This window comes from Ciconia boyciana, chromosome 18, assembly GCF_034638445.1.
Source record: "Ciconia boyciana chromosome 18, ASM3463844v1, whole genome shotgun sequence".
NCBI lineage: Eukaryota > Metazoa > Chordata > Aves > Ciconiiformes > Ciconiidae > Ciconia > Ciconia boyciana.
Window position 1 is genome coordinate 5261106 of NC_132951.1, and position 26122 is coordinate 5287227.

A 26122-nucleotide genomic window follows, 5' to 3' on the forward strand; every position below is an offset into this window, starting at 1 on the left:
AGCATGGATTAGATCTAGGGCTTTGAAGTGCATCCAGTGTACAGGGAGCCACAAGAAAGCTGAGGTGCTGTTGTGTCTTTCATGCTGGCAGTGAGATACCTGTGCAGCATGTACTCATACTTCTTTTGTGGGCTCAGTATTTGGTGTCAAACTCTGTAATCTTTTCCTGGATAATCATATCTCTGGAAGTGGAAACCACCTAGATCTTATAATGATCAGGGAATTGGGAGAGGGCTGTGGAAATGGTCATGTGCCATTTTCTTGTTTTTCTTGCAGTTTGAAAAACACCACAAGATGATAATCTTTTTCTCCAGCTGTGAACAAGTAGAATTCCACTATGAGCTCCTTCTAAAGGTCCTTTCAGGAGGGTTAGAGTTGGAACAACCTGAATGTTCATCTGTCTCCTCTGCGCGCTTACAGTTTCTACGACTGCATGGCAACATGGAACAGGAAGTAAGCATTCTCAAAGTGTCAAGATACACACTTTTGTTCCTATTCCCTATGATTTATTATGTGGTTATTTTGGGGAGGAGGGCAGAAGAGAGGACAGAGAGTCATTTCACCTCTAGGGGCCTCACTCTTCCATCTGCTAATGAGAATAAGAATATTGTCCCACTTCTGGAAAGTACCTTGGTAGCTATATCTGAAAAACACAGCTGAAGAGGCAAGAGGTGTTATTTCAGCAGGCTGAGGCAGCCGTTCTGTATTCCCAGTGGGTTCACTTAAACCATTTACGTATCCATGGTTCTCTCTCATGCAGTCAAGACAGGCTTTTAATGTCAAAGGAAAACCTCATCCAAGCCCCAAAACATTACCCAGTAAGTTGCCCCATTAGATGAGGATGGAGCAGTTTGGCTTTGGTTTTGAAGAACAGTGTCTTGACAGACTGCTCATTTCTCTGGGATGGAATAATAGCAATATAACAGTGATTACCCCAAAATAGGTCTAGGTTTTAGCCGGATAGACCTGGGTGATGAGATTGGAGCTTGCTACAGAAGGCTGAGAGGCCAGGAGAAGAGTGTCAAATGAACTGTCACTGCAGCATTTCTCTCAATAGCTGAGGGACCTCCCTTGAAAGTTCAGCCCCTGATCCTGCCCTTGGTCTGTGATGGAGAGAGTTACCGCTCTACTGTGAGCTGCACAGCAGAGATGGTAAATGAATAGAGCTCTTCTGATGAAGCAAGAGGTGAAGAGCCATTGTTTTTCTCACTCATTCCCATCCTGTGGAGACCAGAAACATGTGCTTTGCTGTCCCTGCAGTCTGGCCTTTCCTCAACCTGCCTGCCTGAGCGAGTGAGCAGGCCTGGTCTGGCCCAACTCTACCCTGACCAGCTGTTAAGCCAACAGAACACAGCTAAGTAGCTGGCACCAGGGGAAGGGTTTTGCCTTTTTAGTACCCAGTGTGTAATTAGTGCTTGATGTCTTCAAATTAAGAGCATTAATGGAGCTAAATTGTGGATCCCATATGGTACTGCTGAGCACGGCTGCTGTCATTGTCAACAAGATACAGCGTGCTCTCTTCTTTAATTTTTGTCAGCAGAGGGTTCAGTGTGTCGGCAAGGCCCAAGTTTCCATTCTTTGCTAGAACAGTACCTCTAGCTGGGAGTCAAGTATGTAAGGTTTCTTCTACATCATCAACGTAACAGGACATTCACTTAACTCCTAGCTAGAACTCTGAGGAGGAAGGCTTGAAACATGGAAACAAGGGTATTGTGGAAGGAGGAAGCTAAAGGGACAGGAAGGAAATGGGTATGGTGTTTCTGAGGCCAGAGACAGCCTGAGCTCTGAAAAGGGAAAGAGTAAATGGAATCGGACCAAGGGAGTGTGAATGTGTGCGGTTCCCACAGCTAAGGAGAGGGAGTGTAGGTGGATAGGTGGTACCGGCAAGCAAAGACCAAATGCTACTGAGGCCATTGGCTACTAGTGCTCAGAGATTGTCTTGTGTGATAGCAAATACTGTGATGTAATGTGGGTTGGAGAATCAGTTTCTGTTGCTTTTATCAAGAAAAAAACATACCCCAGAGTAGTTAGTTAAACTAACTGGAGTGTGCTTAGGAAGGTTTTGGGACTGACAAAGCAGGAGGCTTTTGAAGGTAAGTGAGGAGCTGTACTGGTGGGTTCCTGCAGTTCTGGGGCTCCACAGCTCCAAGACTGCTGGTGGGGTAATTTGGGATCTGGGGGCTGTGGACAGCTCTGCCTGGGACCTGAGCTCAAGTTAGAAGTGGGGGCTGCAGGAATTCTGCTGGTGCAGACCAGTGATGAGGACAAGGCTGGGGAGCACCTGCCTCTGACACTCGTGGGAAGGAACGACCTCCATCCCAGTGTCAGCAGCCCCGTTGGTGGCCCTTGCCAGTACGAGGCTTATTTTGTGGGAAGGCCATGGGAGGGTGCCCTGGGAGCTCTGTGGCAGCTGCCTGCAGGCCCCAGGAGTCCTGCCTCCTTGCCCCCTTGGGCAGGGGTTTCTGGCCAAGGTCTTATCTCTCCTGCCCTGTTACTTTGAAGACTTATCCCTCAACAGTTCACGTGAGCAACTGTGCAGCTGAGCATCCCCGATACTTAATTACACAGTCAGTCCAGTGACTGTCTGCATGCCCCATTGGGCACATGATGAGGCTGATCTCTTGTGATGTGACTATATCGCTGTGTCAACAAAATGGGCTTATCCTGCCCATCGTGTGACTGGACAGACAGCAGTTAAGATGTCCAGCTTTTTCTTGTGTTCACAAAAGCCTGTGTTGCCCATAAAGCATGCCAGTGCTTCTGTTGCTGCTGCCTAATCTTCTGTGGATCTCCTCTCCTTGTAAAACAGTTACTGCTTTTTGACATGCACGGGCCATGCTTCTGTGCAAACCATAGAGGTGTTGGCTGCTTTGATTTGACCAAATGCATTCAGGCTTGCCCCAGATGCTGTGCCTTCCTACCTGGGACCACACCTGTATGCCATAGATTTTTTTTTCCCCTTTGCAGGAAGAGTCTAACTGGAACTCGTGAAGTCAATTCCTTTGCTTTTGAAGCTGTACATGATATAGTGAATGAGGCATAGTTGTTAAATTGTTACATTAGCTAATTTGCTTTATGTTTGATTGTGATGTGCATAAGCACTCTTCTCATTTTTCTGTTTCAATCCTCTAGGAAAGAACAGAGGTCTTCCAGGAGTTCCTAAAATCCAAGACCGGCATCTTGCTTTGCACTGTAAGTAACTTAGAGTCCCTTTGCAGCTCCATGCTAATGGGCCTGTCTGATACCTAATGGTAGAACAGAGGATTTGGCACTGAGCTCTAATTCCAGCTCGCTGTCTGACCTTGAGGAAAGTCATCTCCTTTTTCTGCATCTCACATGTTAAATAAGGACAGGCGCCCTCTTTGCAAACTCTTGTATGGTCTTTTGCTGCAAGGTACCACGTGCAGAAAAAGTGTATGTCTTATACAAGAGGCCTCTAAGTATTTTGCATGGTCTTATGTCTGGAAAAATCTGTTCATTTGAAGCTGGAACCTAGCCCTCTACGTGCAGTCAGTAGAACGCAATCCTAATTTGTAGTATGACCCATAACTGCCAGGTAAATTGGATGTAATGTGATATTTCCTATCTTAATGACTATCCCAAGGTTAAAAACAAAAACCTGCAGGGATGGAAGGGAAGCCCAACCAGAGAGTGGTGTCATTAGAAATGCACATGCTCTGCTGCTCTCCATGCTTTGCCCTTCAAGCTTCCTTCAAGGGTGCTGAGGGAGAAATTCTTGTCCTCTACTGAAGTTTGCTGGCACCCTTGTGTTGTGGTGGCACCTTCCACTTCTCGTTTGTGACCTGTCGGTGCCACAGCTAGCCTGCTGCAGTGGTGCAGAAGGCTGCACGATTTGCTCTCTAATAGTGGCAGCTGTTGATCTGAAAATGTGTGAATCTTGGCGATTTCTACCCACCGCAAACTTGTAAATTACAGCGATCGGGAGTAATTAGAGCTGAGAAACCCTCTCCAGCTCTGAAACGACTCCTGTTCTTGCAGCACATTATTCTTAAAGGAAACTAGTTGCAATATTTTTCAGAGAGTGGGGGCTGAATTTTATCTTATTTTTATGCCTCCAGTTCAAACTAGGACTGCCATATATATAGGAGCGTTTGATTTAGCATTGCCAAATTATGTATTGTATCACCTGTAAAATTGTACTTGTTACATGCTAGTCTTGGTCCTGCTTGTGTGTACAACCTTTCAATGATTTGATCAAGGTCAAAATGCATCTTTGCAATGCATAAGTGTAACTATAACTTGGTTTCCCCGTATACAGAGGTGATACTTAAGTGTCTCAACTGAGGAGGATAGCAAAGCTTAAATCATTCAGTGGTGTAGTTTGAGTGTTTTGAAAAGTGTTTGGTAAATTCTAAATAATAAATAGCTAAATTTTGTTATCCTTCGTGCACATGCTGTCTATAACTGAGAAATTTCAGGGACATGTCTTGTTACTGAAATTTAAGTTTAATGAGTTTGGAAAGACAGTGAATGCTCAATCTTAGACAAAGAGAAGACAGAATCATTGCAATCACTGGGATATCAGTTCCTGGGTGAGACTGTTCGAAGGGGAAATGCAGCCTGTGGCAGGAAAAATCTGCCAGGAAACATACAGCTGTTGACAAGTTAGGAAGAAGAATAAGTTGGATAAAGAAATCCAAGTGGATAGGATCCCCCTCTTGAGACACTGGAGATGTGGTTAGATTTCCTGCATGCCACAGACTCTGTACAAGTGGATGTGGAATTGTGATGACAAGGCAAGTAGCCACATGTCAGCTGAGCAGCAATAGTTGTGTGTTTGCTCCTGACCTGTCATAAATGGGAGGTAATGTGAATTAACCTAGAGTGCCGTGAAGAGGGTGGTGTAAGGTAATGCATTTATCGTAACCCTCCTTCGTTTCAATCTAAGCTACTTTGCATTTACTGCAAGGCAGGGATGCAAATCCTGACAGTTACAGTTCCTATGGCTCAGCTGGCACATGGTTAGCACGTTAAGCACAGTAAGTTGTGTGTCTGAGTCCAAAATCTCTCTGTGCTTCAGCTCCCCATCTGTAAAATGGGGATAGTAGCACTGTTCCATCTTACAGAGATGTTGGGAGGACAAATGCATTGAAACCAGGAGGTGGCCTGTTACCACAGTAATGGGGACCATATGGACACCTTAATATAGAGATACACTTTGCACTAGTCCCACATTACAGGTGCCTCCCCAACGCAGATGTCCAAAGGGCAGCCAGGCACTGTGACCACCTCCTGCCTCTGAGGGCATTGCTTTTTCTGACACTTTTCTTCATATCGGCAAAAATGTTTTGCAGAAAGATGGTTCTGTACTTTTCACTGCGAAATCACATTTTGCGCCCACAAAATTTTGAAACCTGGCTCACAAAAGAGCAACACAAATAATGTTGCCGTCCTTCCCTTGTCCCTTATGCCATGTTCTCCACCCATCTTTCCGCTCTAGTAAGCAATGGGACCTGCTGTTCCTTTTATTAATTTGCTCTATGTCATATGTATATTAATATATTCCATAAAATATTTTTGCCAGACAATATAAGCTGACAGACAAGAAAATAAAGAAGGGCTCTGTATCTCAGAGGGTCTCATCCAGATTTATTTCTCTCTCCTTCACTGAAGTTCTTTGCGGCTTCCTTTGGGATGTGCCTTTAAACAAGTTCATCTCTTCCAGGGAGAGAGGAAAGATCATTTGGAGATTGTTTGCTGTTTACTCAGTCACGCTAACTCATCTTGCCAGTTTTCTGGCGGCCCCAGCCAAGAGCTTTCGCCTCTGACAGCTTCTGTGCTCTCTCCTTCCTCCTCTGATTACGCAGCCCAATCTGTCACCCTGCCGACGGGGGTCTCTACCCTGCTGATGGCTTTCCACACTCGGCAGTAATGACTTTTGGCAGGCCGGGAAGGCGCGAGAGCTTCTTCCCCAGCTTGGAGAGCCGTTAGGCCCTCTCTGCCTGTTAGCTAAAGCACTTTGTGAGGTTCTTTGGTAAATAAATGAGTCATTTTAATCCAACTGACAGCCTGGCACCTGAGCAAGCTGCCTTCCATCTGTACTTCTAGGCCTCATGTAGGCAGCCAATTGTCAAGCTCAGGGCCTTCAAGACCTCACCATTGAGTGTCTTTCAAAAGCAACTTTAGCAATTTCCTTTGCCCTAATTAGATTGTGTGAGAGGGACTGAGCAAACCAAGGCCCTTGCAAAACTTTTGTGGCTGTGTTGGTTCTGATCTTCTGCAGTGATACGCCTCGCTTTCAGTGTGGCCTTTTTGCCCTTCATTCCCTTGCACCCATCCCTCTGTACCCCACCACCACGAGCACAGGCTGGCAACATGAACTGTTAGAAGCAGAAATTTCAGCGTTTCTGGGGGTCCTCAGGTGGATTGTACCTTGATACTGTGCCATTCTGTGGCTTGCAGTTGGGATCAGGGCAGGAGCACGGTTAAGGCTTCAGATTATCGTGTTTGCTTGGCATGTGGGTTTTCTTTAAAATTGCACTGGTGTAGATTATTTCTCCTTGGTCCTGTGAGATGGTCACTTAATTCTCCCTTCCATTGCCCATTGAAAGGAATCAGTGGTGACCCGCTGAGGTCTTGTCTTGATTTCACTGTTATTAAGGAATGGCGGAGTGAGGTCATGCATGGAAAGGGGAATGCTGGCTGGGGCAGTGGAAAAGAAGGGAGAGTAGTACACTGGAAATCTATTGGGCTTCTTGAAAGAGCACTGGCAGCAGGTTAGTGCTTCTGTGCGTGGAATAAATGTAGTGCTAGTAAAACTGGATAATTGTTGCTTGAGCTGCATTCTCTTTCCTGGTAAGGTGACCCACAAGTATTTTTCTAAAGATCTGAGAAGGAAGAAGCTCATGGGCTCTGCCAGCAGAGGAAAGCAAATCAACTAAAACTTTTTATCCTAATTCTACCTTGCTGCTGTCTACTAGGGTCTTTGAGGAAAAGGAGCTACAGGAGACGCAGGTGGACTGATACTGAGGAATCTTTGAGAGTTTGCAAAACACTCCAATTACCAGTAAATCCCAGGACACTTCTGAAAGAAAGCCAAGTTAAACCCCAGGAGAATAGCTGCTGATATGTGTCAGTAACAGCTGAGTGGAGTTGGTGGCATTGTGAAAGCAATAGTGAATACAAGGCTGATTATGGGAGAGAGCCTCCTCCTAAAATGTTGTCCCTGGCTATTTATTAGGCTTTCGGTTAACCTTTTCAACTTTTCTGCTTGCTTTGGCAAATGCACATGAGAACAATACTGTCTGCGGCAGTAGTTCCCCAGCAAGAGGTGTTGATAAAATGTATCTTAGAAGAGATGGGGAAGAATCCTGATGGATGAGAGGGATGGCTCCTGCCCCTGTCATCTACTTCTCCTTCCCATGTTGGAGGTGCCTGCTCCTTGACCACAGGGATGGCTTGGCTATCTGTTTATTTTGGGTAAACTGACCCTGTCCCAAGGTCAGAACCCTCTCATCAAACACAGCCTTTCCTAGACTACTGGGTGTGAGAGAGAGCACAGTATAGGAAAAGACCAAAGACTTGTCAGCGTGGAAGTATGTAACAGAGCCAGCCAGATCAGAATCAGACGTCAGCACTCCTGTCTGATTGTGCTGTAGAGTTTATAATCTTGTTATCCTGGTAACTGCTGTACACATTCCCCGACTTCTCTTGATTTATTTTCTCCAACCTCCTTTAAATGGCTTTTTGTACATCTGTTCATTCTGACTCTGGGAACAAGTCGTTTCTTAATGAGCGTGTTGGAGCGAAAGTGTATATTATTTCAGAGTGGGCGCTGTGGAAAGTGTCTCCTCTTTTACTGCAGTTGGAGCCACAAAGCAACCTGGCTAGTGCTTATGGGAAGGCCTTTGCTGCCAAAACATCAGCTTCCTAGTCTTTTAACGTGTGTGGGAGTTGCATGAAAACACTTCAGTGGGTGGCTGACACATTTTGAGTACATTAAGCTCCTGCTTACGTTCTTAATATATTCTATTTTGCAACTAGCTAAAAGATACATGTGTTCCAAAACATTTCCTAACAGAGTTAAATCTGCACACCTGCTCTGCTATTGCACGTGGTGAATGTAAAATCCAAGGAGTATGTGAGGACATTACTAATGAACAGAAAATCAAGACGGGAGATTGAAACGTGTTTGTGCTCTCTCTCTGTTTAGAACAGTATTTAAACTCTCTTTTCTCTTTGAAAGGTTCTGTTTTTTGAGCTATACTGGCTGTGGATAACTAAAGGGTCTCATTCAATCCTTCTCCAAGTTGATGGGTTTTCTCACCAGTTGGCACATCAAATAACACTCATGACAGCAGCTTCAGACTCTTTTCTTTGGGGCTGTGTTTTGTTTCTCCAAATCAAAGCCAGACTGGTGAAAATCTAAGGGATAGCTGAAGTCCCCTCTCCTCGAGCTGTACTCCAGCTTCCTGCAGATTCTGCTAAATTGTTTGTTGGCCTTTTATCGTAGGGCCAGGTGACCTGCAAGTCATCTGCTCCTCACCTTCAGGCCATCACCTAGGAAACAACTAATTATTTGTAGGTAGAGATCAGTGCATCTTTGGACATTCCACTCAAGGCCTAGGATCCTTGACCGTTTGCTTTGTGGCCGTTTTCCTTTTCATCATAAGCAGCCTGGTTTTAGTTCTTAGGCTTGCTGTGGAGAAAGCTGTGCTCAGAAATAGTGTTGCCTTCCAAAGATTTAATTCTGCCTCTCTCACTGTTTGGGTAGTAGGTGCCTACGAGCAGATCTGTTTTCATCAAGGAAACAAACTGAAGAACCAAAGGTATCACTACCATTAAGACAGTTGATTCTCTCAGTTATAATGTAAAGGGACTGTAGCAGACTGCTGTAATGCAACACCACCCTCCTGAAATAGGTGGCTTTATATCCTCCAGGCTATGGGCCATAGCAGTGGATCACTTTTTATTGTATTAGTCTGTTAACAATATTCCTTGCGTTTTTAAACCCTCAACATTATTTCTGACCTTCACTCCTTCATTCCGTCTCTCCCCAAACTAGGCACAAAATTCCTGCTTGCATAGCCAGTCGTTTCCTGGCATAATTGCCACCCCAGAAGAGTTCTTACTTTGCTGATATCTTCAGAGCATTTTTACTAAAGTAATTTCCTTATTAATTTTAAAGGATGTTGCAGCACGTGGACTAGACCTGCCTCAAGTTACATGGATCGTACAGGTAGGTTTGCTGTCTATGTATGTGTGTACGTATGTATTAAGTGCAGTCTTGCTCAGCTGAAATCCCTTTCCAGTCCAGACCCTCTTTCTGCAGTTTGCTGGTCTTTGTGCTGATGCCTACAGGTGTGGGAGACCCATGTGTTCCTGACTGCAGGACTGGGACTCAAGGTTTTGCTAGGATACAGCATTGCTATCATATATTTGGTTTTGACAGTCTGTTTTCCTCTTCAATAACTCCAGTGTTATCAGCTGTGTAATAATACTCCACTGGCTGGGAGGAAACACCCTCTGTTTCCCCCCACAGGACACCAAATCTTGTGAAGGACTGGCCATCTCTCTTGCAGTTCTGCGTTTCTATTTTTCTGAGCTTGCTGGGGAGGCAGTTCCGTGAGGAGTTTAAGTATGATCCTAATGTTAAACACTGAGGAGCCCAATAGTGTCTGTGCAGTGACCTGAATATTTTAAGTGAGGCTTTGGTGGGCTGGGGCTGGGTAGCTGTAAGCCTTCTGCTTTCAGTACAGCTGCATAGTTCAGATTTTCCCGGGGGGGGGGGGAGGGGGAAACAAAACAAAACAAAACAAACAAACAAAAAAAAAAACCCCAAAAAACCAAAAAACAAAGCCCCAATACTGCTGCATTGCTGTTGACAGAAATATTGTCTTTGGAAAAAAAATAGAAACTAAGGGAGATGGATTGAACCTTAAAAATAGCAGCCTATCATTTCAGAAAGGAAGCTGAGAGCATGAAGCAGATTTCATTTTTATAAAAGATTTATAATTAAAAAAAGGTTAGTTGAATTGATCCAGAGATTCTCGTGTATCGAGTGACACCTGGGTAAAAAGAACAGGGCATAGAGCCTCAACAAAGCTTTTTAATTTCTACCTCATCCCTTCAAGTAACAAATTTGATTTTAATTTTGTGTTTTTAAAAAAGAAAGATTTTGTAGCAGCTAGCTAGTTGGAGAAGGCTGGGGAAGTGAAGTCTTTAATTCCCAGATCTGTATATTAATATAATTTAACCAAAGATATAGTTGCCAGTGTTAGAACGCAGTGCAAATTACCTAAAGCCCTGGGAGACTTCTGTGTGTCCAGAAGGCGAAATCTCAGCTGTCCTGAGAGCTGTGTCCAAGAGCAAGGACCTGCAGGGAGCAATTAGATTGCTCACAGCATCTTACTCACACCTCTAGCCAGTAGAAACTTTGCCAGAGGGCACAGGTATAAACACTAGAGTGGGCTTTGGTTGTTGGGTTTTTTCCAGTTAAACTGCTGAGGGCTCATTTCTGAGCAGTATCTCTGTGCATGTTCATTTTTCCAGGAAAGAGAGGAGGGGGGGAAGAATAGGGGGAGGTTAAAGGGAGGGAAATATGTCACCCTTTATCAGATCTTGCAAATGGCTGGGCAGTTTTGATTCCCAGTGGAGTAAATGAGAGGCACTACTATATTAGGGGGGGCTTTAAGCAACATTTTTCTAGTGCCTGATAGTTGTACATGGGAAAACAGTTGCTACCCGGATCATATGCTGCTGAAAGGACTTACTCCCCCATCTCTCTTAGATTTCTTCTATCCAGTAACCAGCTATGACTTGCTTTAATCAAAACAAAGCAATTTAGTCTAACTCCAAATTTGAATCCATTGTCTTTTCTTTTATGGCTTTTCTCCCAAATGCAGAGCAGGCAGCTTCCCGCTCTGTATGGGCAGTCCTGGGGATTGTTTGGTTTGAGGTCTTTGTGAGAGGTTTTTTTTTTTTTTTTTAAGGGAAGCAAACAGGTTCCTGACGTGCCTGTAGAGAAATAAAATGTAAAAGGCAAAGAGAGACACTGAGATGGAGAAACTGTCCTATTATCTGAAAGTTGGCCAATGTGTCACATTCATATGTCAAAAAACTGCTGTGGCTGAGGGGGCTGAGTGATGGTTACAGGGATGAGCCCGGTGGGCTCTTCATAAACAGGCCAATTCTGAGGGAGGTACAGCATGTGGGTTTTGCTAAGATCCCTTTTGTTTCAGATGAGCGGGCTGAGTGTCTCGTTTATAATTAACACGCTGTGTTCTGTTAATTCCTCCTTTCCCTTCTCATGTTCCCTTTTTGAAGTATAACGCTCCAGCTTCACCTGCGGAATACATCCACCGGATCGGGAGGACGGCTCGCATTGGCTGTCACGGGAACAGCCTGCTTGTCCTGGCGCCTTCGGAGGCAGAATATGTCAGCTTGCTGGCTTCTCACAAGATTAAGTGAGTCAGAAACGCGAACAAAAGTTTCAGCTCATCCTTGCTAATTAACCTTCCATGGCACTTTCAGCGGGACTGTGTCTCGTGCAGGTTTTAATAAGAATTTATTAATTCTTGTGATCCAGGACCGGCCCCAGACTACCAAAAGGAGAGAAGGAAAGTGTGTGAAAATCATCAGCCTGACAGATTGTGCGTGAGTGAGTGTGTGTGGTGAGGGGCAGAGAGGAGACGATAGTCAGAGATCCTTTGCACTCCGTTGTTATCTCTCTGGCCCTGGGTTCAAATCGTGGCTATGCAGAGATCACAAGTCAAACGAGCCTGTCAAATGCTAACTGGCCATCTGCCTGCATAGCACCATATTGTCAGAGATTGTGCTTTCTCTTCAGGAGAGATCCGGCAGAGAAATAGCTAGGGAACTGTGGGTCATATCTGGCAGGTAATTGGCCAAGATGTGTTGTGTAAGTGGCTTGTGACAGGAATAGTAGAGGCTTTTGCAAGTGGTGAGTGCCCAGTATGGTCCTGGAAGGCAATAAGGGAGGTGGACTCGCAGACCAAAAATGGGGTGTGCTTCCAAGCTAGCTGAGCAAGCTTCTCCTACACTGGCTCTAGCTTGGGAGTAGACGGTAAGGGAGAGCAAGCCAGGCCGGGTAAGGACCAGCCCAATGTGCAGTCAGCTACCTGATGGCCAACACATGATGAGATTTTAGTCCAGCTCTGCTTGCGCAGTGGTCCTTTTGTGGAGAAAAACCACAGCTCCCTGCTCAGCGTTGCTAGTCAGGAGCGCTATCAGGTCTCAAGCCTCCTCAGCAGTCAGCTGGATATATGTGACTCCCCTTGCTCCCTGCACTGCTGTCTCTCGGCGTTTCAGAACATCAGCTGAGTAGAGTCCCTTTAGTGTTGTACTAGTGTTGATGGAGCCCTGTAAACTCATGCACAAATTAGTTCTCTTTTATTTCTTGTGTTTATGTCGGGTGGAGCTACTTGGAGTCGAATGTGGTTTTGCATCCTTGAAACAAACAAATGTTGGCAGTAAATACAGGCTTATTCTAGGCTGTGAGCCATTTAGTGGTCTAACAAAGAGCCATCCATCATCCCAGGTAACTATCTATTACGCAGACACCAGCAAGACATGGAGGGCTAAGCTGACAGGGGTTTTTTTCATGTAACAAACAGCACTGACATTTAAAGGTGAAATCCCACATAATTGTGAATTTTTAACTCCAAGTGGAAAGTTCTATTTTTCTATTTTATAATATTTTGGAAGTGCTGGAGGAAGGAGAGGGAAATTTCCCCCCTTTTTTCTATTTTAAATGTTAATGCTTTTATCCAATTTTGTTGTTTTTTAACAAGTTTAAGGAGCAGTGTCACTCACGCTGGTAATTATATCTGCTAAGGAGACCTGTTGTTGAGCTAGCCGCTGTTCTTCAGGAATCTGTAGAAGACTGTGCTGAATGAGCGGAGGGAGGTTTATGTGAAATTTTTTTTTTCCTCCACTTCTCAAATCAGTAGAGCTGAACAACTCTGGGGATTGTCTTGTTTGTTTGTTTGTTCATTTTATGTTCTTCATAAAACGTGCTGCCCTGCAGATAAGGCACTTGCCAAAAACGGAGTGTAATTTGCCTTCCTTGACCCCCGTCTTCAGATGGAAGAAAATGAGTGTCTAATTGGCATGGGTGGGCGATTCGGCCTGCTCGCAGTCATGCGTCCTCTGCTCTTCTACATAGTAGCACATGGCGTGAGAAGGGGCAACGGGATAGAAAAGAGAGCTGATGAATTACAGAGAAGATGCAGGAAGGCAGCTTGAAGCTAAAGGCAGCAAGTGCCATCAGCACAAATTGCCGTTACCCTTCATAAACAGAGCATTATGGTGATAATCCTGACAATTTAATTCAGTGCGAGGGCGAAAGACAGCATGTGTTGGACTGTCACCGATCCTCTTAAGCACTGATAATTTTTGTTTCTTTATCCTAAGTCTTTGTAGCTTTTGACTTAGACTGCACAAGTTACTGGAGTTTGCATTTTTTTTATTCTTTGCTTAATTTTTAAATCTCTTGGTTTTTGTTGGGGATGAGTGTGTGTTGTGAATTTTTTTTAATTTGTTTTTTCTTTTTTAAATGAAATTCCCACTGGGTTTATTGAAATGTAAATACTTCATAAAATATGTATTTCTAAGAAGACAAAGCATGAGACGGGTCCCCGCAGCCTTCAGATGGTGTAAATGAGCAGTGCTGTGCTGATTTACATTGGATGAGGATCTGACCCAGAGTTTTTCTTAAGCCCCTCCACCCACCCCAGCATGCATGGGAGTAGGTCCAGAAATGTTGAGAGTCGGAAGTAATGAGAGCAGACGTGGCTTTGTTCCTGGATGAAAATTCACTTCAGAATTAGGGATGACTGCCTTTGAAATTGGAAATCGCTTGCAATTAATTTTCACCGGTACCTGAAGCCTCTCCTTGGCTTGCACTGTGGAAAGGCAGCATTAGCCTTTGCCAAAACGATCTCACTTTGCCTCTGCTGAGATCAGTAATTCCCGTTGGGGCTCAAGGAAGCTGCATGCCTCTCTCTGCAACTTTCTTTTCGGTCTTTGTGTGGCTTGAAGTTGTGGTTCCTCTACCTAACTGTAAATGTGTGTGTGCATGCACATGCACACTCATGTTTTCTGTACAGTTCCTCTTTCCTTTTTCTTTTTTTTTTTTTTTTTTAAAAAAAAAAAGGTTAGACTCCAAAATGTTCTGTCTTGGCTTTAAGCGTAACTAACAGATTTTCCTTCAAAGGGAGGAGGCAAGAAGCAGAAGAAAGTCAGTGAGGTTCACTTTTCTTTTTTTTCCTTGTGTCTCTTTTAGTTCCTTCAACTGCAATCTAGCAGCGCCTGCCTTGACAGCTATCAGATAATTTCTTTATCTCCTAACGGCGGCCTAACTAATTTATAAAGGAAAACGCATCACCGTGAAGGCACGAGTCATTTCTCTCCCTTCTCTACGGTTGTGCTTGCCCCCCTCCCCTGCTCCCCTCACATGATGCTCCCTGCTGTGAACCAAGTTCACATATCTGTTAGGCTGCGAGCTGGCAGCGCGCCAGGCGAGAGGAGGATCGGAGAGGGGGTGACATCTCAGACAAATCAATGTCAAAGGTTTGACGTTTTCATTCATAGCGGTGTCAAAGCAACCTTTGGGGGGGATGGGGGGGTATACTTTTCTCTTGCTTAAGTGGTTGCCATTTATGTTTTAATTTACTGTTATACTTTTCAAAAACAAACAGAGAAACCCTCAGTTGTCTTTTTATGCTCCATTTCTCTTTCTCCCCCATCGCTCCCCCGCCTTTCTCTCTCCGCATCCTCTGCGGAGGAATCTGCTACATCAGGAGTCCCAGCTGCACAACGATGGGGCTCATCTCCCATATAGGATATCTTACAGCCGCACTGGCCTGTACCTTCCAGGCTAGATGGCTATTTCTCTGGGCCATCTCTTTTCCCTTCCGTGTGTTGTGGTGGTGAGCTGGCTGAGGTTGAAAAGGTAGATTGCAGAAGTAAAGGTATTTGTCGCTTTAACCAGGAAGGACTGGGGAACAGGTGAGGATCACGGTATCCTGTTACACAGTATGGTAAAGATTCATCCATTCCTCCTAACCAGGTGTAGAGATCTTTGTGTGAAGAGAAAGGGGATATCCTTGTTGTTATAATTTCTTTCTATACTTTACAAATTGAAGAATATCAGCAATGCTTCCTTTCTGAAACCACATACATCTTTCTGACCATCTGAGATTCAGGAGTCTGAGAACTGTTGGACCCCCAAGATTTCTCTCTTCCTTAGACTGATGTAACCCCACATGAACTCCTTGGCTTCCATGCAGTATTTATGATTTATTCTGGTATAAAAAGGAAAATAATCTCTTTTCTAGAGATGACCTTTGCCCATTGCTGAAAATTTGGGCCCATGAACTTCAGCTTTTATCATCTGAGTAATTCCCTTGGAAATGGGACCCAGTTTGGATGCAGCTGTAATATTAATGGCCTGGAGCTGCACAGCTGTTCCTGTACTGTGTCACCTGGTGTGCGTGTGCCCCACAAGACAGTGTTAAAGAGGAGGAATAATTTCTAGTCTCCTGTAAATGCACCTCTGAGTAGGACCATTCACTTTAAAATGAAGCAGGTTCGTAAGCATTTCCAGTATCTGGGCCGTAACAGTACCCAGCAGTGCCTTGCAAGCAGGACTAGAGAATAAATCATCTGGTTGAATCTACAGGAGGAATGTGAGTCGACAGAATGAAAATAAATGCCCAGTGTGAAGCCTGGCTAGGACAGCTGACTGAGTCTCCTGTATTTAAAAAAAATGCTATAGGATCCCTAATGGGCTGGGCTTTGGCTTTACACTTCAAATGAGAGGGGAGGTGAGTGCTTGGAATGGGGAAGGAAATCAAACCATGTATTTGGTGTCAGAGGTGGCTTTTGAAGCTATAAATGAATTGAAGGATGAGTGTGTCCATCAGGAAGCGTGTCTCTGAGCTTTGACCCAAGCAACATAGCAAGAAGTTGGAATGATGTAAGATCTTGTGGGAAAGAGCGATGATGTGACCAGAGGGCAGGAAGCTGCAGGAGAGTTGGCTTTATAGGAAGTTCCTTGGGATCCTGTTGTTATCCTCTGAGCTTGAGTCACTATAAGAGGAGGGAGCTGTGTCTTTACACAGCTTTAGTTTTAGCTCTTTAGTTTTGGGAGCATGGTCACTAACATGGGTGGAAAAAAAAGTGTGTAAGCCTCCATGCACTTTGTTCCTTTGAATGAGGGTTGAGCAATGTCTCTGATTCCAGAGAATCTGGAAGTTAAATTGGGGGGAAGACAAGATTTAGGAGAAGCAGCAAACTAAGCAGAGCACATCATTCCAGCCTGTATGTGTATGTCTCAGGCAGTCTCTTTCCCACACTTGCACAAGCAACTGAATGCAGACACCTTCTGCTCCCTGCCCATGGCATCTAATGTACAATAAAATGTTTGACACCCTGTGAGTTCAAAGTGGAGGTTACAGATCTTGCTGTTTATAGTTATAAAGCAAATCTGCAAGAAGCATTAATGTTATGACCTGCTTCAACTCTGTTTTGAGTTTTTTAGTGGAAAACATAACCAAATGGTTCCCAATTGTCTTGGTGCTTCTTAACGCAAGGAAAGAAAAATTATGAAAACAACGGAAATGTAATTAAAGGCCTAAAGTTTTTCTTTAATCAATTACTCTGGTTGAGAACCAAGGAGACTTTCAGTGGACTTAAAGGCCACCCTCAGTTATTTTGATGCTCTATTAGAATTGGAGTGTGTGTTGGTGACTTGTAACAGTGACAAGACTGTGGGTAAAATTGTGTCTCTGTTCCAGTGAAAGCTCCAGTTCAGCTAGGGTCAAGGTTTTACAATAGTTACGCTTTTACAGTTGCTGAGTGAGTGTCTGGGGTAAGACCTCATGTATTTCAGGGATAAATTCTTAAGTTGAATGTGTAAATCTCAACCTTTTTGCTAGCCGTTATCAGCCTGTGGCTTGTTACACGCTGTATTTGAAAAGTAGGAGAAATGGTAATTTTTTATCTTTGTTGCTTCAGTGTTTCAGAGATAAAGATGGAGAAGGTATTATCCAGCCTGATGAAAGATGATCGCTTCAAGTTGCACAGACCAGGAAGCAAGGTGAGTTATTCTGCTGATTTGGGGTTGCTCCAATTTTCATTTACCAGTTAAATATCATATGTATTCCTCCCTTAGCTTCTGTCTTTACAATACGAGGAGTGGTATATCCATGATGTCAGGCAGTGCAAATAATTATAGAACTGCCTTATATTACAGTTGTCCAATCTTTAAACTGTTGTCCTCAAAAAGCAGTAGCTTCTAACTCTTCAGCAAATATTTTTGTAACAGACAGTAAAGGTTTCTGGCTGCAAAAGCTTTGGGTTTTTTCTCCTACAATGTTTCTGTTCTCCTTGGCTTTTTTGTGCAAAAATACTGTTGGAGATCACAAATGACACAAGACTTCTCTGAAGAAATAGGGAAAATGTATCTGGTTATGTGTTACGTAGGGTTTTTTTATTATCTGTATTTATTTACTTGGAGCCTAAAACAAAGCTCGCAGGGTTGGCAGGCATCTTTTCAATGACTTCGGCAAGCTTTGGGTCTGCCTTCAAGTTGCTAATTCACAGAATTCAGTCATTTGCAATTGATGTCTCGCGCGTTTCTGCATTCTGGCAAATTAAATCCTCCAAGAGCCCTCATTTTGAATGGAAGTCAAGAATGCGTCAAGCATGATGCAGCATGCTCTGTTTTTCTCTTGTTGCTGTTTTGCCTGCTCGTTCTTTCTGTTACACCATGTATGAGCCTTCTCGTTTCCTGTGGATGACTGTTACGAACTGTGGTGTTCTTGGTAAACATGCTTTTGAAAGATGTTCAATTTTCCTACGTGCCCTATATTTCACAGAAAGCCAGATCTGTGGCTCATATGAGATACAGCTCTATTTAAAGCTCTTTCCCATCACTGCACAGTTTTTCACTGAAATCAGCCTCTAATACCTATATTTTAAAGGTCTGGAACATGCCTAGGATATGGCCTCTTAACTCGTTCAACAAATATGTAAAAGTTTAGTTGTGCTTCGTTAATGCAGAAATTATTTTAAATAGTTCTTTTGTGTATAAATACTTTCCCTTTCTCCCGAATGTCCTTATAGGTGGGTAACTTTGGGTTTCCTTTGGAGAGTTTTTCAACAATTACATTTAGGCAGAAGTTGCACTTTTAAATTTGTTGCTGACATGGGACAGAATATTATCTGTTCTGGGCTTGAGGACAAGCGTTATGGATAGTGGGCAAAAAAGAGAAAAAAAGTGTTTTTTCTAGGAAATAATGATTTGGCTTTTGAAAAGTGGCAGGAGAAAATGCCTGCTGAATGTTGTTGAATATCAGAGCCCCATACTTGCCCCATACTTCAAAATCATTGACCCATTTTGAAAACTCTCACCTAAACATCTCGATGCCTTTGTATCCTTGCCTTTGGAACAGCAATAAAAAGCTAACAAGCCTGTTTGCTACCAGGACTGATCAAACTGGTATTTCTACCATGCTTTCAAATTGTAAAATGCTCTGCACATTTAAGCGCAGAATATTCTAAATACTCCTCTTTTGTCTTTCTCCCTTTCCTTCAAAAAAATAAAAAACAAACCATATTTGAAAGCAGCTATTACTCTGGTTTTTACTCAGAAGTGCTGCCTGGGCATGCCCTGCCATGCCAGGTGCTGTACATGAGTACATGTACAGAAGGAGCTAGTTCCTTTCACTTGCAGTCAACGGTGGGATTGAATTCCTCTCTTCCGTCTGCCATCAAAGTGAATGGGATTTTGCTGTTGACTTCACTGGGACTGAGATACATCCACTCTGGCTGTAGGATGGTCTGAATCTGCTGCAGGAACTTACAAAAACAGAACAACCTATTTTTATGTGACTCAGAATCTGAAAGGATTGGGAGTGAGAAAGTTTCTCTTTATGGAAAAAAACCCAAAACTATATCATCTAACAGGGATGAAATTACAGTAGTTCTGTCAATATCATATAGGCTTCTTCAGGAATTACTTGGAAAATATATCAAATGCGATCAAGGAGTCATTCTGTTTGTTAGCTTTGTATTTTATTGCCATCAGAGGTTCTAGAAGTGGTCTGCAGTGTGTTCTCAGAAGCTGCAGGGGCATGTTTCCAAGTTTTCAGGAGGGTTAATCTCAATTAAATTCTTTAAATTTGCTGTAAAGATGGTACAATAAGCTGGGAATGCAATGGGACATTGCATAGGATAGTGATTGAGGACTTGTTACGAGGAGCTGAACCTGATCCGTTTGTGATGTTGCCATTTGAGAGAGTGTTAGATTTGCTTATCAGCTCTCCATGCATTGAGTCATGTATATATTATAGTCGTATATATTATAGTTGTGCACACAGGAACCTCATTATAATGCTCTTCGGTTCTCATTGCCTCAACTGAAGTCCATTATAAGTACCACATTGGAACATGTATTTTTTGGGCTTCTGTGTGCAGCCAGGGAGCATGCTGAAGTGCCTGTAAAATGTATATTTTATATTTAGGTGTATAAAATATATATGTGGCTATGTCTGGGTGTGTGAATGTTCACCTGCCTACAAAGAGAATAAATTTGATCTTTGAACTTTTATGGAGGGGGGCAGGGGGACTTGGTGAGTTCTAGAGAAGGTGTGTGGAGGTTAGTAAAAAGTTGTTATTAAAACAAAATCCTTCATTTTGTTTTGAAGTATAATGGAAGCAGGAGATGTTACAGCCTGAGTTTTTGGCTTTTTTTTTTCCTCCCTTTTTTTTTTTTTTGGTACTGTTTTAAGAAAGAACTTTTCTACCTCAGTCTAGTTTTATTGTGTTTCAATCCCTTCTCCTATTAACATATTCTCTCAATGAAATCAGAGGCTTTCAGGACTTATCCCAACCTCTCAAACGTAAAAGCTGCAGTCTTTATAATCAGAAGTTTCTTTCTTCTGAAAGAGATAAGTATGTCTTTTTTCCTGGTGTAGTTGGTGGTTGAGGGAGTCCCCCTGATGTCTTGAACCAGTTAAATAACATTATAACCAGGCCCATTTCTTCTTTTAGCTTATAGATATTGTTATTGATCACAGTCATTATGCTAGTGGTTAGGGATCTGCCACAATAGGCTCTTACTCTAAGCAAACAGAAGGTAGAAAAAGTTCTCCTATCCCACTATTTCTCCATGATGGCAATAATGCTTCTTACTTAACAGATGTAACAAATTCATCTGGATGGAGAGTAGATCAAGCAAGCCTCTGGGGTAGGCTTTTATGTTTTGGGTCTTGGAAAAATGTGTAAGGTCTCAAATTAATTGTCCTGTTCATACAAACCAGGATACGAGCAGGATTAAAGCTTGCTTGTGTGAGTAGAGCATACAGGATGGCTTCCAGTGCACTTCCAGTAGCACTGTTTTATTTTCTCTGTCCAGATGCTCACATGGTGTGCAGGTTTTATTTTCACAGTTTAGCTCTGAGTCAGTTTTAAATTTAGAATTTTTTATATTATTATTATTATTAATTTTTTTTTACATGAACCTCCCTGGAAGGCAGGAATCAAACACAGATTTTTTTTTTCATGCCCATTAGGGGGCAATTTTAAAATGAGATCTGTCTCAAGGGGCTGAGGGGGATAAAAGACAAGGTGGAGATGGGAGGAGGGGAGAAGCTGTTTTCCGAGTACATTATGTTTCCTGCCATTTGTTTTTTTTCATTTATTTCTCTTGGACTGACCTCACACTTTGGAAATTATGCACCTAGGTTTTTATCCCTCATTTTTGTCTTACTTTTTTTTTCCCCCCAGCACCAGGAAGAAGAGATGCCTCATTTTGAAACCTAAAGGGGGGAATAAGAAAAGTCCTTTGTAATATATTGCCATATTATCACTAAATCCCCTGACAGTTGTGACACAGAAGCAAGTCACCTGTCACTTAAGCTTGAGGTCTCTTTAATTTTCTCCTGGAATTCGCACCAGGCTGTCTTTAATTTGAGGCCTTTATTGGAATTCTGAAACCTTTCTGCCTCCCCGGTGCTCAGATCTATTCTGAGTGCTGTTACAGAATGTATACAATAACCAACAGAGGGATTCAGAGGGGGCTGAAGCACTGTTTATTTAACACTCTGGAGGGATTTTCGTGCTTATTCGGTCCTGGCTACCCAGCTTTCAATATCGCTTTGACAACCGTTATGCCCTTCTCATTAATTTTAAACAGTTAAAACACAGGAAAAAGAGAAAAAGTTTTCATTATTAAAGTGCTTTACTTTTTAATAACAGAGGATTCTGTCCGCCAGGGGAAAGGGCAAACCTCACTAATTTCACATTCATATTAAAAAACGCTGGGAAGGTGACACTTTGTGCTGCCAGGAGGCTTAACAAAAGAGAAGTGATGGGGGCTAGGAGGAGCAGGCGGGGGGAGAAAGTTTTATGTTTCACGTCAATGGAAACTTGTTAGTCACAGTGACGAGTGTCCACTTCGGGGAGGCAGCTCCACTTGTAGTTTATTAAACCTTTACAGAGGGCCCTCGAATGGAGACTGTCTCAACTGATTAATAGAGGCACATTAAGTCAAACTAAAAGGCATCTGTGAAATGAGCTGTGTTGTGAGTCTTTCTCAAGTGGATTGGGAGACAGATAGCAGAGAGCGGAAATCTGGGAAACTCTTCATGTAGCCTTAAACTACCCACCGTTGTCTTTGCTTGAGATGCAGATGGGCAGTCGGTCCAGGTGGTGAGTGAGCAGGAACTCTAGTCCCCATGTGTGTTTGCTGCACTGAAGAATAACCCGGTGGCTGGAAGCCATGGGATCCTGAGGTCAAAAGAGGGCACTGTGCAAGGAATTTAGACTGTATTCGGGTGCTGTCTCTGGGCAGATTTGCTGTTAGGCTACAGAGTGGCAGATCTGGGTCAGCAAAACATTTTGTGTAGGGTGCCAGCAGCATTGCCTGGCTTCCATGATCACCGAGTTCGTGGTGTCACTGTGATATGGTTCCCCTGGACTGGCAGCAGCGCAGAGGTGATGCTCGCAGCTGTGAGGGAAGGAGGGTTATGCAGCATTAGCATGCAAATCTACTGGGGAGGAACAACAGGACTGTTGCCTTGGCACAGGCCTAGTACAGAGTCGTGGAAGCTGTATGTTTGTTTTCAGTCAGCGCTGGTAGGATGAGGCATTGACCAGTATCAAGTCACTGCCTTGGATCTGGCACTCTTAGACTTGGATGCTGGTTCCTGTCTGAGTAGCTTTTGAGAGCTGTGGCTCTTTCTTGAGAGAGGTTCACATCCATGGATGCTTGGCTTTGCACTTTGCTGTCAACTTTCTGTCAAAAATTCTCTTGTTTGCTTGTCCACATTTCCTTTCTCTGCCTGGGTACGTTTGAGAGAATCAGCCTCTTTTCTCCTCCCAGTAACAGCTTGCTCCCAGGAATGTTTGCTTTACATTTCCTGGACTGCATCCTACAGTCTGATGCTGGGAAAGCTTGAGCATGTGCAAAATTGCCCTTTTGGTCTAAGGAAGTTTCTTCTGTCATGCCTTTGGTGCAAGGGCATTAGTCTTATTCTAGAGTAACCACATGATGGCAGTTACCGTTAAGGATGACTTGTTGACAGTAAGAAAAATTCATGTAGGCATCGATAGTGAGAAGTTCATTTAGTTGGCTTTGTTCACAGGTACTGAATTCGGTCTGTTCTCTGGAGCTTGGGGGTGAACGTAGATCTCCTGCCCCATGAGTGCCAAGGACAGGCCAGGTGTTTTGGGGAACTGCACAGAGGAACTTGCAACATCAGTCTAAAACTGTTAGCATAGAGTCTGGGGGGAGTTATTCCAAATAACTCCAGTGGAAACAAGCAGTGGTAGCTGGCCTGTTGAATCTGAAAAAAAAGGAAAAAAAAAAGCAAGGGAAAAAGATACGTGATAGATGTTAGAAAACACAAAATTAAAACTGATTTGCTCTCCTCACCACACAGTGCTCACTGGCTGCTTTGACTTTAACATCTTTATCTATATTTTTTTTTCTCTAGTAATATTGAGAGGATTACCTTTGTTGGCCCCTGGGTGGTTACTGTGTGATTTTACTGTTATTAAATCTATTGTAAACTGCTTCATTATTCCTGACTCAAATTCTCTCTTTCCTCTAATCCTCCCACCGCCCTTGTAGAAATCCTGTGGCACGGACCCTCAGGAAGTCCGGGAGCGGGCCACCGTCTTGCAGACAAAATTTGAAAATTACGTTCACTCCAGCGAGGGGACTGTCCAGTGGGCAAAAAAAGGTCAGTGCATTTCTTTTCAGTTTATTCCAGAAGGGCTCATGTAAGCTGCCAAGGTTTTCTTCTGCGGGAGAGCTTCAGAGAAAAGACCTGGAAGAAACATTTTGGGGCCACTGGGCTCTGTAGGGGGTTGAGATGGGCCCAGAAGGCTTTATGATGATATTAAATGTTAATTTTTTTGCATTGCCATATTATGTGCAAATGAGGTTTAATCTTGGCTTTCGATAGGATTCACATCCGAGGGCTCTGACCCAATTGCATGAGCAGATAGATTATGTGTGTTATGCTGGGAAGGTCGTGGGTGACCTGCTTAACCTGGTGCAGTACCCGTTAGATGCTTTCCGTTTACACCAGGGATGAATTTGAAGCCTGTAAGACAGGATGCCTTGGGAGCAACTCTTAACAGGCAAGGATCTTAGACTGGAGGTTGTTGTGTGGGATGGGAGAAAAATGAGAGAGAGGGCAACTACTCAAAAAGGCAAGAAGAAGAAAAACTGGAATGGATTTAATAATAATTGTAGCTAGGTGCAAATCTGGGATTTGATCTCCCATCTTTGCCAAGCAGGATGCACAGCAGTTGTCACTGAGCAGAACAAGAAGCTCTTCCCTTCTGCTTCTCAGTTTGGAAAATCCAGGGGAAGGTGTATTTTGGGGAAAGATGAAAAACTTTCCAGGGATGTGGTAGGAAAATAAACACTAACTGAGAGGAACCAAAAAGGTGGTGCAATGTAGGCACCCCTCTTCTATGTTTTGTTCTGATGCCCAGTAAGGCTCATCTGGGTGCACCTGAAAACTGAATAGCTGTTGTAAAGGGAATGCGGGAAGTCAGGCCCCAAAGAGCCTTGACAATTACTTGGAATTTGGTTGTTAAATATTGAGACACGTCCACAAAATGCAAACTCTTTATGCAAGAGACTAAACCACTCTTGCTCACATTATATAGGACAAGAGCCTTTCCCCTTTTTTTTGAGTCTCCTCTTCCCACATGTCTCCCTTCCTGATTGTTTTCTTTTTCACCTCATTTGTCACTTTGATCTGAGTCAAATCCTGCTGTCTAAGCTTGCGTAGAAGTCCTGTTTATTTCAGTTCTGCAGCGTTTCCAGTTAGGTTTGGAGGAGAGGGGTCCCGATGAGATGAATTTTAATGGTCTGCATTTTTTCTGTTTACCATTATATATACCTGCTGTATGCGTGTGCGTGCAGGTGTGGTACAAGTGTACCATATGTACTAAACTACATAAATCACAGACTAAGGGGCCCAAAACCAAATGGGGAAATTGGCCTTTGAGCTGTACAATGTCATCATAGAAACTAGAAAAGGGAAGGCTGTTCTCAAGATGGAAGTTAAGTTCAGCATTAAAATTGTTTGGAATCATGAGAAGTGATTGTTCAAGAGGTCAAAGGTGCTGGTTTTTTCTGAATGTTGTACTAACTTGTTAGGTGATGACATAGCAGAATGACTAGAGCTTGTACCATAACTACCTGCTTACCCCAAATTATTCTGGATGCTTTTAATGATGCATGGCCCTATTGATGGGCAAGGTATTTGAAATCCTACCGTTTCACTCTTTGCTCTACTCCCCGCCACTACATGTCACTGTACTGATTCTCACACACACACCCCCGACAGTTGCAGTGCTGATTTTTTTTTTTTCTCAAGGTTTCGAAATACCTTTCTCTTACAGTGAAAGTATTAGAGGCTTGCTACACAAACGGCTCGCTTGCACCCATTAAGTCCACAATCTCAAAGCATGTGACTAATATGATCAAATCCTTGATTCTGCATGGTTGAGCTTCTTGTTGCTCCCTTGGGATTCCTTATACCCCATGCAAACTTCTAACCTGAAGTGACTGTGACAGGGAGAACAACTGAATGGCTCTGGTCACACTTAGGAAACCTCTGTGGTCTCTCTCTGTACAGCATATGTCACTGTGTGCGCACACACACACACACACACCCCCCCATGCACACTTGTTGCTGACCTCAGCACTAGTAACTTTCTTAGCCATGGACAAGAAGTACAGAAAATATATCAGGAAATGCTGAAATGTCGTGCATCCCATTTATCTTGAACAGGAGCACTCCACCTCTTTTTCCTACTCTGCTATCTACATATGCAAATTTTCCACTGCTGAGTGGCTTCCATAAGCCCTCTCTTCCTCCCCTCTGCGCCAAGCATCATGAATAATTAACATGGCAGCTGGCTTTTGCTTTCATGGCAGACAATCAATTGGAAACTGTGCCAGAGATGCATTTGTTTCTCTTTTTCTCTTTTTCCCCATTTTCTGACCTAGTCAGTGTTAATAAGCAGTGTTTTGACTGCAACCTCCTTTCAAAAGGCGAGTGGCTCCCTGCCCGCTCAGCCCTTCTGCCTCTCAGTCCTGTGTTTTCCAAACTCAAATCAAATGGTTCAGTGAAGGTGCTGCCCTTCAAACTTGATTGACTGATCAGCGGTGAGGTGGGTGGAAGGAGGGGTACAGCTGGGCCCTGCTATCTGAAGAACAAATCTCATGAAGTTTGGAGCCTCTTTTGGGAAATGGAGGGCTCTCATCCGAGAGGTCGCATGGTGACAGGTACTCCGTTTTGGAGCTGTGCGGACAGGTAGAGCTCAAGGAGACTCTGATCCTTTGTGCCACTGGGGTTACAGAAAGGGTAAGGAAGCAAACCCTGCTTTTCTCTTCCGTGTTTCCCCATTTTCTAGCCAATAGTTGAGCATTTTGCATCATCCTTTCTGTCCTCAGCACCCCTGTGTGGAGGGGGACAGCAGAGTTACAGGAGCCCACTGCTGTGGCATGATGCTTGAATCCATGGTGGTTTTGGTGCATTCTTCCTTCCTGTTCCCACATGCTCTGTACACTGGTAAAAGGCCTCCGCTGGTTTATATAGCCGTG

The 26122-nt window shown here is 43.6% G+C and overlaps 1 protein-coding gene across 3 annotated transcripts in view; it reads left to right on the forward strand.

Annotated features, from left to right (window-relative positions):
- The window catches only part of DDX31 (DEAD-box helicase 31), a 51025-nt gene that overhangs the window by 11313 nt on the left and 13590 nt on the right, over positions 1–26122 (forward strand). For all 3 annotated transcript variants that reach the window (XM_072883540.1, XM_072883539.1, XM_072883538.1), the window contains 6 exons: positions 277–453; positions 3133–3192; positions 9149–9199; positions 11287–11426; positions 17002–17083; positions 23123–23234. In XM_072883540.1, coding sequence (XP_072739641.1) covers positions 277–453; positions 3133–3192; positions 9149–9199; positions 11287–11426; positions 17002–17083; positions 23123–23234 — 622 coding nt within the window. The remainder of the gene's footprint in view (positions 1–276; positions 454–3132; positions 3193–9148; positions 9200–11286; positions 11427–17001; positions 17084–23122; positions 23235–26122) is intronic.